Source organism: Photinus pyralis, unplaced genomic scaffold (genome assembly GCF_008802855.1).
Source record: "Photinus pyralis isolate 1611_PpyrPB1 unplaced genomic scaffold, Ppyr1.3 Ppyr1.4_LG4, whole genome shotgun sequence".
NCBI lineage: Eukaryota > Metazoa > Arthropoda > Insecta > Coleoptera > Lampyridae > Photinus > Photinus pyralis.
The window spans coordinates 39,098,632-39,116,112 of NW_022170511.1; the positions used below are offsets into that span (position 1 = coordinate 39,098,632).

Consider the following 17,481-nt stretch of genomic DNA (forward strand, 5'->3'; position numbering starts at 1 on the left):
TACTTGCTCAGACGTTGGAAGTCTGACACTATTTCAGAAATGAGTTTTGGGCCCTAATTTGAAAACAAAGTCACTCCAAAAATTGCCACTAGTAAAACATCTCAGTTGCTGGTTGAAAAATGGTGAGAGGATGACTTATATCTCTAGTTATGCGTCTACTACTAGGTAAAAATTGCCTGTTGTAATTTGCATTTAAAGCAACTAAATAATTTAGTCAAAAAGGCGCAATAGCAAATAAAACCGTCAGAACTACTGCGACAATTTCTCATTTTGCAGTCTGATTTGTTGAAACGTTTCCGAAACATTCGAAATCCTTCCGTTCGTGAGAGGCAGAGTAGGAGTCTAATTGTAAATAGGTATTAAATTTCAGAAACATTCAGGAATCCTTCAACGGCTCGTCTTATGTACATTGTACAATGCTCTTCTAGTGTTTATTGTTTACCTACTCGAGTTTGAGTTTGTCGAGAATGTGATATAACAAAAATATCTCTCGTTGCGTCAAATTTGCGCTAAAACAAGAACTTTGTACTTTCCAGCCCGCATTATATTGCCTTACCTCCGATAAACGAAGGAAACTCCAAGAATGTTCCAAAGTAAAAATGTTAGAAATTCCATTAATTCATGCGATTCAAAATGTTTCGCGTCGTCGATGTAAAGCAAAATTAATCAATCTTCCAGAAAATGTAGTCGGCGAATGAAGCTAAATTGCGCTGAAGAAAATTGAAACGATTAAAAGGGTATCATTCGTAGTGTGTAAAAATTAAGAACCTTACGTAACGTCAATGGCGCGGTTTCCGAAGAATTGTGCAAATTTTGTTTATGTAACCGTAGCTGTTTTCCAGAGACGTTTTTAATAATTTATACGTCTCCACTGGATTCGTGCCAAACATATGTGCTAGAAAATATACGCGAAAGTAAATTTTTCTAAGTTGATAATCGATATGATTTGTATTTTTATTACGTATTTTAATAAACTCACTTTTGGAAATTCGGGAGCAGAATTTAGAAACGCGCAATTTATATTTCTGCACACTGATTTTATTGCCAATTTTATTGCGCGAACGTACAGAACAATTATTTTTACACAGTTTACTACGAGAATCATTAGCAATAAATTGTATTGTAAAAGCCATATAATTTATTGGCATAAAAACGACAGCGCTTTAAATTAAAGGGAGGCACTTTGCTTAAATCGGAAATTTATGCCAGTTTAACGGTGTGAATAACATACCTCACATGTAGATATACCTTCAATAAATAATGTATGTATCATACCCTTCTGCAATCATCTAATGGAGATGAGTGTGTCCTAAATATGATACCGTCACCATCTTAAATAATAGATACCATAGTTCCTTCGTAAACTGACAGATTTAGATTTCCTTTGTGCACATATACCAGTATATTATAACTACCTATACGTTGCAAAAATGCATAAGAGGATTTAATATATTTTAAAATTGTCTGCTTTAACAAAATCCTTGATTTTTTTTAAAAGGATTTAGTTTAATGTTTCCGAGAATATACTATCTACAGGAAGCTTCTTCGCAATATTTTGTAATCTCTTTAAAAATCCTTTACAGCTGCTAAGGCTTCTGAGACCTAGGAATATTCTTGAAAAACCTATAGCGAGATTTTAATGATTCCTAAGAAATCCCAATTTTTTTTAGAAATATTGTTTAGATTTGTTGAAAGGCGCATAGTAAAATTGCTAGTAAGACCTCTTACATATTTAAAAGGAAGTCCATTAATGAAACAATACTCTACAGAAATTAAACGAAGCACGCCTTTTTATTCTTAAAATTCCACTACCAAATAATTAACTGGCCCTCTACATTTAGACACCCCATACAATTTCTTTGATATGCCATGCCTGAACTTGTATGGTCTTAGAAATATCAGGTCATTACTAACAGCTTGCGAAAAATTATAGATTTCTACACAAATCGATGTCTATTATCTACACAATAAACACATTTTTGATTCTTCCTGATTTCAAATAATTTGACTACAAAAAAGAGAAAAATCCTCAAATTTGGACCTTTCCCTAAGGCTTAAAAAGTAAAAACCACCATAGGCTTGACTAAGTTACTTTCATTCTGTTCCATTAATTGCTCGTTTCACGAGCTATTGGATGATCGCCAGAGGAAAAGATAAACTTGTTTAACATGCGGGGTAGAAACTCTCTCATAAACTGAAAATAACGTGCTGGTAGAAACATAGTCTAATTTGCTCTAAATCTTGAACTATTTCACGTGCGACTTTTCAGGAAACAATTCACGTTAAAAATAAACCCACGCAGAATCAAAAACGATATATTAATGCACCTAATTTCTTGTAGCGCATTTATCAGAAATCTCATTTCCCAAAACAAAGCTTCCAAAATGAACGTTGTTTTTAATTTAAACATAAATGTCATACGGATTGCATTTCACGTACGAGATTGCATTAAGCGATACATAACATATTTATGGATCTGATAGAATAATACATCCACATAAGAGTACAATTCCGTTTGGTTGTAATGGCATATAGCACGAACGATCGGTGGTTTAATTAAAAATTGATGTGTCTCTTATCATACAGGGGATCTAATAGAAGTTATTACTTTATGGCAGGAAACAAAAGTACGGTAACAGCGTGCTAGTTTATTGTTCGCCGTTGCACCCTCAAGCCGGACATTAAGTAAGATTGCGTGTCAACCTTATACGAGCTTGTTTTTGTTTAAAAAACAAGAAAAATCAACATTATCATTAATTATCGACACCTGGTCGCCTTTTCTTTTCAATTTCGTGTAACATTTACAACGCGCTAAACGTTTAATTACGCCACGTCACAATGAAACAAAATATTTTAACGTAATTGCGCGAAAGGAAAGCCCCATAATGACTTAACGAACCAAATACGTTAAATTGCTCGCGTTCAGTTTCATTAGAAAAAGAAAGAAAAACCGTAACGTAGCATTGAGACTCGTATTTTCCCCCAAATAAGAAATTGTAGAAAACGTGACGTTGTTTTTAATAAAAGACTTGCAACAGAAGAGTATAATTGTGTCCATGCATCCTTATACTTGGCCAATTATAGCAAACTTTTTGAAAGCAATTTACGAGTAGCTTTAGGTATAGTAATAGAAATTCATCTCGATTTGAAAGTTTTCCTCGGTGGTTTACAACTATAATAGTTTTCGATTCGAGTGGACTTGATTTATTACTTTTGGAAACTGATCAAGTACTTCATTCGTTTTTATTAATCCGAACCGAGAGGGAAGCGAGGGCAATTTCTGAGGGAAGCGAGCTAGCAAAATAAGTTATTTTGTAAGTATAATTATGTGCTTTTGTTTAAACAGAGGCGGAGAGAAGGAGAGTTAATTAAGTTCATCATGTATCCCCCACACTTCTGGGATATTTCGCCCTTGGTATAGTGTCGTTATATTATACTCTAGTAATATTTTATATAGCCTGGGGTTTGTTGCCGGGTTGACTAACATATTGAGTTCAGTACGTCGGGCCCCTAAGTCTTCGGGGAGTTATAGAACTCTGAATGTGCAATGCGATAAAATGGCCCTTATAGGCAATTTTCGAACAGTCGATGGTTTCTTTATTATATTCAATTTATAAACTTTTGTTTCATTAATTAATATTATATGTATTGAGGTAGGTATAATAATACGTTGGAGTTTTGTTGAGAATTTTCTCTGAACCAACAAAATAAATTAAACCTTGTGAGCTGGTCCCTTAGGTAATTGAATTCATGAGCACACTTAGAAAATTAATCAAATCATAAATTAAAATATAAATTAACATTCTACAAGAGTAAATAGGCGGGTATTGTTGGGTAAAGTTGAACATCAATCGTAAATGCACCGTACATATAGATAGAAATCTAAATGCATTTAAGCGTCAACACATGCGGGTAATGTGAAACGTATATGGAAACGGTCTAAAACAGTGGACTTGAAATGAAATTCTTCTAATATCAATTGAATTATGTTTTAATAAAGGTAATTGATTTACGTCGCGTTCTACAATTTCTTGATTTCAGACTATTTCGGCTCTAGAGTCCAACATGTGCAGCACAACGACATACAAAGTTTCTGCACCGTTTTCTTGCTCTAACTTCGTTCGTAATTTCGAAGATTGGACAAAAAATTTTTAAATGACGTGCTGTGATTTGAATTAGCGCGAACCCCTTGGAAATGGGACTATCAAACACTAAGGCGGGTGGAATTCATAGATATTATTTAAGTTAGACTTACACTTTACTCACACTTAACGCGTACTTAGCAATATTTTGGTATTCAAATAAACATTATAGTCGAGTCAATGAATATATTGTAGAGTGCATGGAATGCGATACTTTTTGACTTCAGGACTTTGTTAGGAGTAGTAAGTAGGTAAACATACTAAAAGTCCCCGACTCTGGGGGGTGAGCTAAAGAGGGAGAGGGGCTCAAATGTGCCATTTTTGGGATTTTTAATTCTACCTCGGAAAGGCTGGACTCTAGAAAAATTGTTTTACATAAAAATGAAAGCTAATTAAATTTCGTATAAAATTATTTTGTCGAATAGTGAACTGTTTTCGAGGTATACGTTATTGAATGTCGATAATTTTCGAAAAGATCATTTTACCTACCTCTTTTTGCCAATATTTGTTTACCTTGCCTTTCCACGATCATTTCTCACAAAAAAAAATAAGAGCAATAAATTTCCTTTGGTTTGGTATAACTTTAGGTACATTATCTTCAACAAATCAAAAGTTATGATGTGTCGGTGTACCTATCAAGAACCACTATACAACCTCTTCCATTATAATGGGTCTTCAGAAATTTAATGTAACCATCACAAATGGTTTACACAGTTGTATCTTTCTACCTTTGTGGACTAGGAACCCTCCATCAACGACAAATTTAGTCAACTTAACTTAACACTCAATTTTAGATATGGCGCCATTAAGTCTCCCAGTGTGGGCTCTTGTAATGCGGTGTTGCCTACCCACTAGGCGATATTTCTTAAAAACCACTGTGAACGGTTTACAAATCATTATTGCCCGGTTCAAAACACTTTTAAAGAGTAAGAAAGTGCACCCTGGGTCCTATCCAGGATTCAGGAAAGGTGCCTAAAATGACCACCATGAAATACATTGGCGTTACAGCAGCAGGAGGTAGATCAACAGATCAAGAAACTTGTGACAAATACGAAGAAAGGACCCAACAAACAGGAAGACCACAAGATACATCACATAAAAACGGGGCACCTAGACGTATATATCAAGAAATTCCAGCAGACGCACCAGAAAATAAGTAATACCAATACCACCAGGATAACTACATGGGGCAAATCTACTAGGTGTGCAACCAGGTTGTCGAGCTTCTTGGCCGCTGGGGAAGCGATCTAGGCGTGGAGGAGAAGGTCAATGAAAAAGCGGAAGAAACAAGAGGTGCGTATCCACCAATTTGATACGCTTTTAACACAGATGGAAGAAGGACTGGTGCCACCCCAAACATATGAAGAAAGTCATTAGGATGATTAGCCGCGCCGAAGGAAAGTGGGGTGATGTAAGTAAAGAGGAAATAGAGGTCCAGGCATATGAAGGAAAATTCTCCTACGAGTATTTCAAGGACCGGAAATACGAGGAGATCCAAGAACGCTATGAGAGGATTCGTGGACTAATAGATGTGGAAGAAGTGGAAGCCCACGCCATCCCGAAAAGGTAATGTACCAATAATACAAATTCCCATTTTTAAAACGGAGTATGAGAATTGGGCGCCATTCCACGATTTGTTTCTCAAATTGATCCACTCGAACAGTACGCTGTCGAATATGGAAAGGATGCCCTACCTGAAGATCCACGTGGAATCTCCGACTAAAATTACGAGGCAGCATGAGAGGCATTAAACGGTGATACAACTTGAGGCTCATTATATCGAAACTTTTAGACAAGATCCTAGATTTCCCTCAAACCGAAAGAGAAATTGCGGAATCATTGAAGCGGCTCCACGACACCATCCACCATCTGAAAGCGATCAACAATTTAGAACAAAACGCCACGTCATGGGAACCAATAATAATTAAACTACTTTCCAGAAAGTGGGATGCAAAAACGAACAGGCTGTTCGAGCAATCATTAAAATACCCACAACAGATTCCCGAGCTACAGGACGTGATGATTTTCATAAAAGCGAGATTCTAATTACTAGAGGCAGTAGAGATGGACAAGAGGGAGTCCCAAAGACCGATTTGAGAAGGCCAACCTGGAACGAAGGCGGCAAAATAAGCTGCCCAACCAAGGCACGATCCCATGCGTCGACATCGGCCAAGAAACGAGTGGAGAAAGTCCAAGAAGTCTTGTTTGGGGTTCCCAGACAGCGAGTCAGAGCCCACATGCAACCCAGGCAAGGGAGCAAGTACGTGCTGACAACGGAACTAAACGTCCTGTCAAAAATAACGGGGATGCTCCCAATTAAGTCCATGGAGTTCGATCTGGAGCCATGGAAAAACGTGATGCTGGCAGACCCAACCCTCAACAAATCTGGCCTGATAGGCGTACTTCTAAGCGCCCAAGATTACGCAAAAATAATCATGAACTGCGATGCAGTACACCGCATATGAGGGGGAGGGGAGTTTCTTACCCCCTTAACATTTCCCCCTAATGTTTATCCAGAAATATGGCCCGGGTACCTAAAACTAGCTAATAACACAAGGAATACTTTTGCAAAGATGCGTTCAAAATGTATTTTTTATAGAAAAAAAAGGCCCTTCACGTTTTAAACATTTTAAAGCTTGATTGGTAGATCGTTCACAATGGTTTTTCAGAAATCTCCTCTATTGGGTAGGCAACACCGCATTACACGAGCCCACACGGGGATACTTGATGGCGCCATATCTAAAGTTGTGTGTCTAAAAGTTGTGTGCAAAGTGGTATAGGTACCAGCCATTTAGGTAAATTTTGTTGCTTAGCTCCTACTACGAGTACAAACATTCCTCAATCATAACTGTGCTAGGGAAACATTATTTTCTGTGATACTGGAAGGCCCCGGGGCGGAGCTAAAGCTTCAAACGAATAAAGGAAAAGATCAATAAAGAGGCATAAAGACTACATTTTAGATGGTTTAAAGCTTTCATACACTGAGGGTTTTTAGGGAGTGAACACTCCTGTCGAATTTTTTCTTATTGTAAAGAAACACCGCTATGGAATCCTCTGCAGATTTAGCACTGGATACAATGAGGCACTAGAAAAAACAACAAAACTCCCAGTGTATGAAAGTTCTAAACGATTTAAAATGCAATTTTTATGACCTTGATTTTCAGATTTTTTCTTCACTCGTTTGAAACTTATAGCTCCGTCCCGGAAACCATCTATAACTACGTACTTATATATTATACTGTCTGGACTGTGAGCACAAGAATTTCTCTCCATTTGTTTTAAAAGGGGAACAGTTTAGTAGCGAATATTTTAGCAATCTCGATAGACATTGAGGTGCCATAAAAGATTAGTTATCGGCGATAAGAAACGAAAGCGACTCTTCGTTCAACATTTGTGGTACGTAATTAGGGATATTTATATTATTAATTTTTGTCTATTATGATTAGTTAATCCAGTATGTATAATTTTTTACCATAATTTGGCAGAGAATATTTTGAAAATCGGGTCGGTGACATTTTATCTGACCTGTATTGTCAGAAGAGTTTCGAGTATCGGTAAAAAATGCGCTTTTCTGCGTGGAAAAAGTTTTTCCTGATAACCCGACATTCTTGTATGTTGAGCCCCTGGAAAATGTTAGTCCAGGGCCCCCCTCCCAGACCTCGCTCCGCTCGTGGGAAAGACCGCCTCTACGGAAATTGTTTAAATTAATTATCTAAAGGGATTAGGGAGTAGCCAATTCCCTTTTCCTTCTCGAGGTTCGCTGCAACCTGTAGCGTTAACTAGTCTTTGTATCGGTTGTTCTTCAAACTCCGAACTTCTTGTCGAATGTTTTCCACATCTGAACTAGAAGGATCTGCCACTACATCTATTTAGTAGCAGTATGCACATTCGGATTAGGAAACCCCAAAGATGAACCAAATACCATTGAAAGGGTTGTGAAAAAGTGCATGTTTGGCAAAATTTCAGGTCTTCCAGTTTTGCTCTTACGATTAATAAAATTATGTAGGTAGCTATCTGTTTTTCTCATTTTCGCTTCATGTCTCAAAAAATCGATTCCTAATCAATGTGAGTTAAGGATTACTATTTTAAGCCTTCCTGTTCTAGTACATCGGAGCGGATATAAGCCCAATAAAACGAGATTATTCTTCACACCAACATTCATCCCGTTGCCAATGGTCATAGCAATTCAGAATGAATAACAAATTTGGTTTCATTGAGCTTCATTGCTTGAAAACAACAGCACATCAAACTTAATTTAAACAAAAAGAAAGTCGTTTTGAAATGGATACATCCAAAAAAACGTAAAGCCTTCTCAAATAATTGATACGAATGTAAAATACTGCTTGTGAGGTGAAGAGTAAAGAGTGTATTGCCATATAAAATCGTTAATTAAACCAATTCCCTAGCATAAAATAATTAAAAATTAACCGCATGTGTATAACGACTTAATGCGGTAACAAAATTTAACTCGTGCCCTCTGAGAGATGCAAACTGATCTGCATGTAAATTACAGGAAGCTTTTAGTATGCCATTATGAATACCTTTGGGACGATTTTGTCAAACAATATTTGTTGTTAATTGGCTTCAGGCAATATATTATACGTTGAGCTACCGGATAAAATATTTAAAAGCACTCTCCTATACAAAAACAAGCCGATTTTACCTGCCACTTTACGTTCCTTGACTATAAAGTAAGGGTAGCGAGAAGACCTGACATAATATGTCAGATTAATGGGAAGTACCTACATTGTATCGCGAATTCAAGTTTTAACAGACGGGTGATTTTCCTGTATTTTCTCATTCTTGATCTGTTGGTAGCATTGGGTAAGCGGCTTATCTAAGGCGGCGCAGCAGAGTTCGGTGAATGGATCCGCACTCGAAAATCAAATCCGACTTGAAACAGAGATTGTTAAGACTCTTCCACTTTATTCCATGTAATCTGATATCAATCAGAACTTTTCTTGGGCTTAGCTCATTAGTCCCTACTAATGAGACGCCAGACACGTACTCACAACGTAAAAATGTTATAGGGCGGATTATTTATTCTTGACGCTTGTTAAATTTAATTTCATACGTCTGCTAGTGGATTATATTTCTAATTTTCGAAATTAATGAAAAAGAAATTTTAATTAGTGGAAAATTTAGCAAAATCTATTTATACCGTAATTTTCTCCCCGGCGTACCTTCGAGGGAAGGAATAACGATTAAATATCGTTCTATTAATGCTTTTTAATCATTTTTTCCGGCGTGCTTTTCACGAAAAGTTGTTTTGCATCGGGGAGAATTTAATAATGAAATGCATGAGTCCTTCGCGTAAATTATAAGCAAATTCTGAAATTACAAAGGGAGCTTTCATTAAACTAATTTAATAAGGACTCCTCATTCATTCTTTTTCTTAATTATTAATATAATTTCCCCTCGTATAATATTTTTCCTATTCTGGATTAACTACAGCTCATAATTTTGTGTTAATTTCTTAAGAACAAAATTCAAATGCTGGCAGTACTTTAAATTACAATAAAATTTGTGACGCTGCAGTTTGGAATATTAATCCTCTACTGCCTTTTCCACAATGACTCTTGCAGTAAATTAATTAAGTATATCCTTCCTAGGATGAAAATATTATTTTATTCCAATGAACCCTGGATGTTATTTCAAAACGAAACTTGTAAATTTCTATTAATTGGTTGAATACCTACATTAACCAGCTGTTTCAAAGTTTTTAGCATTACTACCGATTCGCAATTTGTAATTCAAGGAAAACAGACCACGTACACTGGTGTAAAAAGGCTTTAGGCAATATGTACTAACGGAAGTCTCTTTATTAATGCATTCTAAACAAGTAAATACGAACGAAATATCTGTCGCTTGAATTAAAACAGTTTGGGAAGAATTATTTACCACAAAATAACCCAACTATTGCGGCGGTTTTCTTAACTTGCTCGCAATTTATCGTTATTTTGGTAAAGGTTTCCTAACAAACTGAACGTAGGTACGCCATTTTGCCGTGGATGTTTCCCTTTACAAAATAACAGTAATTTTTCAGGTTCGTGTCGGTGTGAAAAATCTTCTTTTTCTCTCTTCAAAGTACTTAGGACTTACCTTCTGTACCTCTTTAACCCGCTAGCTCAGATAATAACATGGGTGCAAATAGGAAGATAATTCGTTCTATTCTAGCTCACGGTATAACATTCATTAATCATAAAAACGTAACCAAAATTTGGAAGAATGTTGTTTTGACGTTACTTCTCTCATATGCTTCCGAGATTGGTATGTAAATGCAACAATTTGGGTTTCCTTTATACGCAAACTTCTTGACCTCCTTGAGAAATTACAGAGAATTAACATTAATTATCTTTAATACCTTTATTTGAAAGTCAATGGATTTAAAACATATAAATATCTCCGCCCTTAAAAGAACGGTAAAGCTTAATAATCAAAAATAACGGACATTTCCTTTAACTGGTACCTTAATCAAATTTAACTGTTATACAATCCCCTAAAATACATAAAGCCCCAAAAGTCAAATATAAAATTGTTCAGATCGATCAAAAATACGCAAACTTCACGATTTAATCAAGTTTATCAAATATAAAACTGCAAATTCTACCTTAATTCATCTCGGTAATGGCGTTGCTTCTTATCTAATCGCCTTACATCCGCTGGGAACAGGTTGGTGACCTCGCATTCCAGGCGTTCGGTTTTGTCGTTACAGGAAATCAAACTGGTGGTGGTGGACTGCCAAATTTCCCAAATCTAATCTTCTCAAGGTGGAAATACCCAAAAATACTCGCTGGCGGAAAACAATACGCCGGCGGGAAAAACTAACGCTGCATAGGCTCCTCTTCCAGGCTGGGAAACAAACTACGTTGGCACGCAGACCCCAAATTCCACTCTTAGATAACGATGTGGGTGTAAAATATCTCGATAACTTTATTTAGGTACGCTACATCAACTTTAAAACGTTCGGCGACGTCACACTACCACTTTTGACATTTTGTTGAGTATTGAAATCGTAGTACGCTAACTGCGTATACCGCGTACTGCAAATTTCCAGACACTAATCACCACCTTTACTACTCGATGGTTGAACGCCGACTCTCTGCACTTTTACTCCGCATAAAAATTCCCCTCGCACCGTATAAATCGCATTCATATAAAAATGAAACAAAAGCACTTTAAAAATAGAATCTGTCCTTTGCACTTTATATCTAAGTTACATTGTAATCAAAAAATTCTTTCTAGGACGTAAAGAATGTGTAAATTTAGTTTTTAAAAACTCCAACCCATTACAGTACCCCCTCCTTGTTTTTGATACAACTGGTCTGTTGAATCGAAAACAACATACTAAGAGTTAAAAGCAAAACATTCATATAAAAAAATCAAACTTATTTACAAAATATATATACAGTGAAAATAGAATTTTCAAAATTGATAACAAAGGATCTCAGGTATTAGGTTTGGTTAGGTATGGTATAGGTTGCTACCGGTAAGTTTATGGTACTACTGGGTGGTTCTGATACCCTATACTTCTTTAAATTTACGACATTGTGTACTCCTCTGTTTTCGTCTCTCGTTGGATATTTCAAAAGGTAAGCATTTGTTCCCATTTCTTTCACTATTCCATAAGGGCCTTCATATAACAGGAAAAATTTCTTTATTTCATGGCTGAGCGATGAAGACTGATGATGTGTCTTGAGTAACACCAAATCTCCGGGATAATATTTAACAGGTTCCTTAACTTGTTTATCATGCTTTCCCTTTCTTTGTTCAGCTCGACTTTGAAGTCTCTCCCTAGCAAAAATGATCTTTGTTTCTATATCTGGGTCTGTACGCACTGGAAATTCTACTAGACTCTCAATAATATGGTTACATCTTTGACCTTTTAACAATTCTACTGGTGTGAAACCAGTACTGTCATGTTCCGACATGTTTATCCATTTTTCAATTTGGGTTACCCATTTACTCCAGTTGGTATGCTTTTCGTTACAGTAGGTTCTGAATAATCTTCCCAGTTCCCTCATAATTCTTTCTACTGGATTGGACGCTGGATGGTACACTGAAGTCATTTTTACTTGTATATTATTATTCTTCAATTCTTCTTGCCATCTCCTGGAAGTGAATTGACTGCCGTGGTCTGACAATATCATTTTTGGTTGGCCTACGTTGGGTATAAAATCATTCAAAGTTTTATTTAGCAGAGTTCTTGTGTTTGCTTTCTTGATTGGATACAATTTCACGTATTTCGTAAAAATATCCGCCATTACATAGATATATTCTACTCCTCCCGCTGCCCTTGGTAATGGTCCGAACAAATCAACTGATACCATCTCTAATGGTTTTTCTACCAGTACATTCTGCATCAGGGCTTCTTGTTTTTTATTGGCGACTTTAGCTTTTTGGCAGATGTCACAGGATGATACATATTTTCTTACTTTCTTGCCTAAATTGGGAATATAACAATTTTCTTTTATAGCTGCTACTATTTTCTGCGTTCCAAAATGACCTAGCATCTCATGGTAAGTTTTTATAAGTTCCCTTTCTGTTTTTTCAGGTATGCAGACTATCCACCAGGCCTTTGATCTATTTCCCCTCTTAAAAAGGAGTTCTCCAAAAATATTATAATTTCTTTCTAATTTTTCGCTTTTGTTCTCGTTATTTTCGTCCAGTTCTTTTCTTATCCAACTTAGATGTTTATCTTCTTTTTGCTCCTCTTCTAAATTTTCTAATAATTTCTTTAACTTCCTTTCCTCTTCATTTTTCTTTATTGCTCCTACGATTAAGTTATTGTTGTTTTGGTTGGCCTTCCCATATCTTGATAGAAAATCGGCAATTTTATTCTCGCTTCCTTTGCAATATTTGATTTGTAAATTGAATTCTTGTACTAATAAGGCCCATCGTTGTAATCTTGAACTCAGATGTTTGCAGGTAAAAAGAAACGATAACGCCTTGTGGTCTGTATATAAAATTATCGGGTATCCTAGGATGAGGTTTCTAAACTTGCTACACGCAAAAACTACAGCTAACAATTCTAACTCCGTGATTGTATATCGTTTCTCAACATCCTTCAACGTTCTACTTGCAAAAGCAATATTTAAAATTTCTTCGTTTTCTCCCTCTTGGAAAAGATGAGCTCCCACAGCATTCATTGACGCATCCGTGTATAGAAAAAAGGTTTTTGTGAAGTCAGGAAATTTCAGTATCATATCTTCACTAAAAGCATTCTGTATTTCTTCAAACGCCCTTTGGCTTTCATCCTCCCATATCCATGGTGCATTTTTCTTTAATAATGATGACAATTTGCATACAGTTTCCGAGTAATGATCCTTAAATCTTCGATAGAAGTTGCATACTCCTAAAAAGGATTGAAGTTCTTTCTTGTTTCTTGGTGGTGGACAATTTCTTATACTATTCAATCTAGCTGGATCCATAGTAATCCCTTGATCTTTTTTAATAATATGTCCTAAAAATTTCATTTCGGACTGTAAGAATTTGGACTTCTTAAAATTTACTGTCATGTTGGCCTGTTTTAATTTTGACAATATTTCTCTTAACTGCTCGAAGTGTTCGTTTAGTGTTTTCGACGTTATAAGTATGTCATCCACATATATAGTGGCATAGGATAGTACTTTTGGTCCCAATACGAAGTCTAAGCATCTATTAAATATGGCCACTGACACGTTCAAACCAAATGGTAATACTTTAAAATGATAACTGCGTCCATTTACTAGGAAAGCCGTGTATTTTCTGGAATTCGTATGGAGTGGCACTTGCCAATACCCTGCGGTCAGATCCAACGAACTAATGAATTGTGGGTTTCCAAATTTCTCTAGTGTCTCTTCTAGTACTGGAGGAGCATTTCTATCCTCTTCTATGATTTGATTGAGTCTTCTCGCGTCAAGGCATATTCTAACCGCTCCCTCTTTTTTACTCACGACCACTATAGGATTTGAGAATGGTGAATCTGATCTTTCGATTATATCGTGATCTAGCATCCTCTGTATTTCTTTTTCCACAGCCTCACGTTTAGAAAATGGGATCGGGTAGTTCCTCTGTATAAATGGAGTGGAATTCTTGATTTTTAGTTCAGCTACAAAATTATGTACACGTCCCGGGCGAGTTGAAAATACTCCTTCGACTTCTTCAAATAATTTTTCTAACATTTCTGTCTCTTCTGGGTTCTTATCTTCATCATAAAATTCTATGTGTCTTGATGTGTATCTTCGATAACCATCTTCGTTAAACTTTACATAATAATCGGCCTCATCGTGCATAAATGTCATCTTCTTTTCCTCAACGTAAATAGTGGCCTTTTTCTCAAACATCCAGTCCATTCCCAGAATAGCTGGAGGATTGATTCCTTTAACAATATAAAATCCATAATCATGTTCGCTCTCTCCAACTTCCACAGACATAAGGACTCGTTTCGTCACTTTGGATACTCTTCCATTCACTCCTTGTATGCTTAATCCCTTGGCAGGTAACACTATTACCCCTCTGGGTTCAATTTCTTGGTATAGTTCTTCAGATATAAGGCTTATTTGGCTGCCGGTATCTATTAAAAATTGCTGAGTTACCCCCTCCACCTTTCCTAAGACCATTGGTTTGTATGTGCTTTCTTCTTCCGTTCTACCAATAACTTCTTCTATTTCTGAATCGTCATCTTCACTGGTAATTTCTTGATTATTTGGTAAATGATTTTCTTTGGGTGTTGTATTGGCTTTGCATTGGTTATAATATACTTTTATAAAATTAATTAATTGTTGCTGCTCCTGCTGTTGTTGCTGCTGGCCAAGTGGAGCTCCTTGTCCAGTAGCATCTAGTTTCCCTGGTTGTTTCTTCTTGGCTGATTATCTACAGCTCCTTCATGTTGCCTACGGTCATCATAACTTCTGCTGTATGCTCCATAATTTCCTCTTCTATAATTCACTGGGTTGGCCTCTCTTCTATTGTCTTGTTGATAATTATTTCGGTTTTGATCTCTTCTTTCATACTGTTGTCTATTTTCTCTTCTGTCTTGATTTTCTCGGTTTCGGTTTTGATAAGGTCTTTGATCTTGATCTCTTGTTTCTGGCCTGTTTGAATCTCTTCTCCAATCTCGATTAGTTTCTTGAATTTTTTCTAAAATTTCTGTTAAATTCTTGATCGTTTTTGCTTGGGCCGCATATAGTACCATCTGGATGTCTCTTGGGAAATGATCTACTAGTGCTTCTATTAGCTGATCTTCCTTTATTCTTGGTTCCAGGTGTGCAGTTTTCGATACCCAGTACCACACATGGTCCGTGTAACTTCCATTCCTTGCATTATATAGTCTGGGCGTATTTAGTTGATGCCGGATTTTATTTTGCTTCTCCGTTGACCAAAATTGTTCCAGAAATTCTCTCTTGAATTCTTTAAAATTTCTCCATTCGCTTTGATGTAGGTCGGTCCACGCTTTAGCACATCCCTCCAAATAATCTTCCATTATATTCATTTTCTGTTCTTTGAGATGCATATTCATCCAATAATTCTCTAGGGATTTCAAAAAATTAACCGGGTGCACACTTCGGAAGCTTCCATCAAACTTCTTTGGTTTCAATGTTGTTAATCCCTCAGTTTTGTAAATGATCGTACTCGCATTCTGTGTATTAATCGGTTTTTCTTCTTTTATTTTTTCTTTTATCTCTTCAATTTCTTCTGTGTTTCTTTCCACTTTGTTGTCGAGGTCAGTTATCTTCTGATCAGTTATTTTTTCCTGTTTTGCTATCTGGTGTTCTACTTTCTTGAACTCGTAGTCCACCTGCTGTGTGAAACCAACGTGCTGCTGATGTAAGCCTTCAATTTTCTTTTCATGAATCGTAAATCTTCGTTCGCATTCTTGTTTTTGACCTCTTATTTCGTTTCGTAACTGTTCGATATTCTTTTCTTGAGTTTTGATAATCTGTTCTTGTCCTGCTTCCATTTTGTTTTCTAGATGTGCTTGTCCTGCTTCCATTTTGTTTTCTAGATGTGCTTGTCCTGCTTCCATTTTGTTTTCTAGATGTGCTTGTCCTGCTTTCATTTCTTCTTGTCCTGTTTTCATTTCTTGTTGCATTCCCTGTATTGCTTTCATTAAGATTGACAAATCCATATTTTGTATATGGGCTACTGGAGCTGCTTCTAAAATTTCTTGGCTTTCTTGACTAAAAACGATGTCCTCACTCGCTTGTGTGCCCTCCATTTTGTTTTTCTGTATTGCTCGATCAGCTTTCTTAAACCCGGACCGTAATTCCATAAAATGATTGTAATATTTGATTTTCTTTTTTCTTGTTTCTTAAAAAGTTTCTTCGTTGCTCTGCTGGTATAATTTGCATGAAACTCTTCTTTACAGGCGTTGATGGTTCGAAGCCCACCGATTGGGTGCCATTTGCGGCGGTTTCCTTAACTTGCTCGCAATTTATCGTTATTTTGGTAAAGGTTTCCTAACAAACTGAACGTAGGTACGCCATTTTGCCGTGGATGTTTCCCTTTACAAAATAACAGTAATTTTTCAGGTTCGTGTCGGTGTGAAAAATCTTCTTTTTCTCTCTTCAAAATACTTAGGACTTACCTTCTGTACCTCTTTAACCCGCTAGCTCAGATAATAACATGGGTGCAAATAGGAAGATAATTCGTTCTATTCTAGCTCACGGTATAACATTCATTAATCATAGAAACGTAACCAAAATTTGGAAGAATGTTGTTTTGACGTTACTACTCTCATATGCTTCCGAGATTGGTATGTAAATGCAACAATTTGGGTTTCCTTTATACGCAAGCTTCTTGACCTCCTTGAGAAATTACAGAGAATTAACATTAATTATCTTTAATACCTTTATTTGAAAGTCAATGGATTTAAAACATATAAATATCTCCGCCCTTAAAAGAACGGTAAAGCTTAATAATCAAAAATAACGGACATTTCCTTTAACTGGTACCTTAATCAAATTTAACTGTTATACAATCCCCTAAAATACATAAAGCCCCAAAAGTCAAATATAAAATTGTTCAGATCGATCAAAAATACGCAAACTTCACGATTTAATCAAGTTTATCAAATATAAAACTGCAAATTCTACCTTAATTCATCTCGGTAATGGCGTTGCTTCTTATCTAATCGCCTTACATCCGCTGGGAACAGGTTGGTGACCTCGCATTCCAGGCGTTCGCTTTTGTCGTTACAGGAAATCAAACTGGTGGTGGTGGACTGCCAAATTTCCCAAATCTAATCTTCTCAAGGTGGAAATACCCAAAAATACTCGCTGGCGGAAAACAATACGCCGGCGGGAAAAACTAACGCTGCATAGGCTCCTCTTCCAGGCTGGGAAACAAACTACGTTGG

The 17,481-nt window shown here is 36.4% G+C and overlaps 1 protein-coding gene across 1 annotated transcript; it reads right to left on the reverse strand.

The window, feature by feature from the left end:
- Window positions 1-14,782: 14,782 nt before the first annotated feature.
- Window positions 14,783-16,804, reverse strand: LOC116168968. Its single transcript, XM_031484998.1, has 2 exons — window positions 16,164-16,804; window positions 14,783-16,097 (listed from the first exon to the last, which is right to left on the reverse strand). The coding sequence occupies exons 1-2, from the start codon at window positions 16,393-16,395 to the stop codon at window positions 14,962-14,964; spliced, it is 1,368 nt and encodes a 455-aa protein (XP_031340858.1). The 5' UTR covers window positions 16,396-16,804; the 3' UTR covers window positions 14,783-14,961.
- Window positions 16,805-17,481: the final 677 nt, after the last annotated feature.

Coding starts and splice junctions, on each gene's coding strand:
- LOC116168968 (XM_031484998.1), bottom strand. CDS start 16,395: ATGGAATTACGGTCCGGGTTTAAGAAAGCTGATCGAGCAATACAGAAA. Junction 16,098..16,163: donor AATGAAAGCAGGACAAGCAC/ATCTAGAAAACA, acceptor CAGGACAAGCAC/ATCTAGAAAACAAAATGGAA.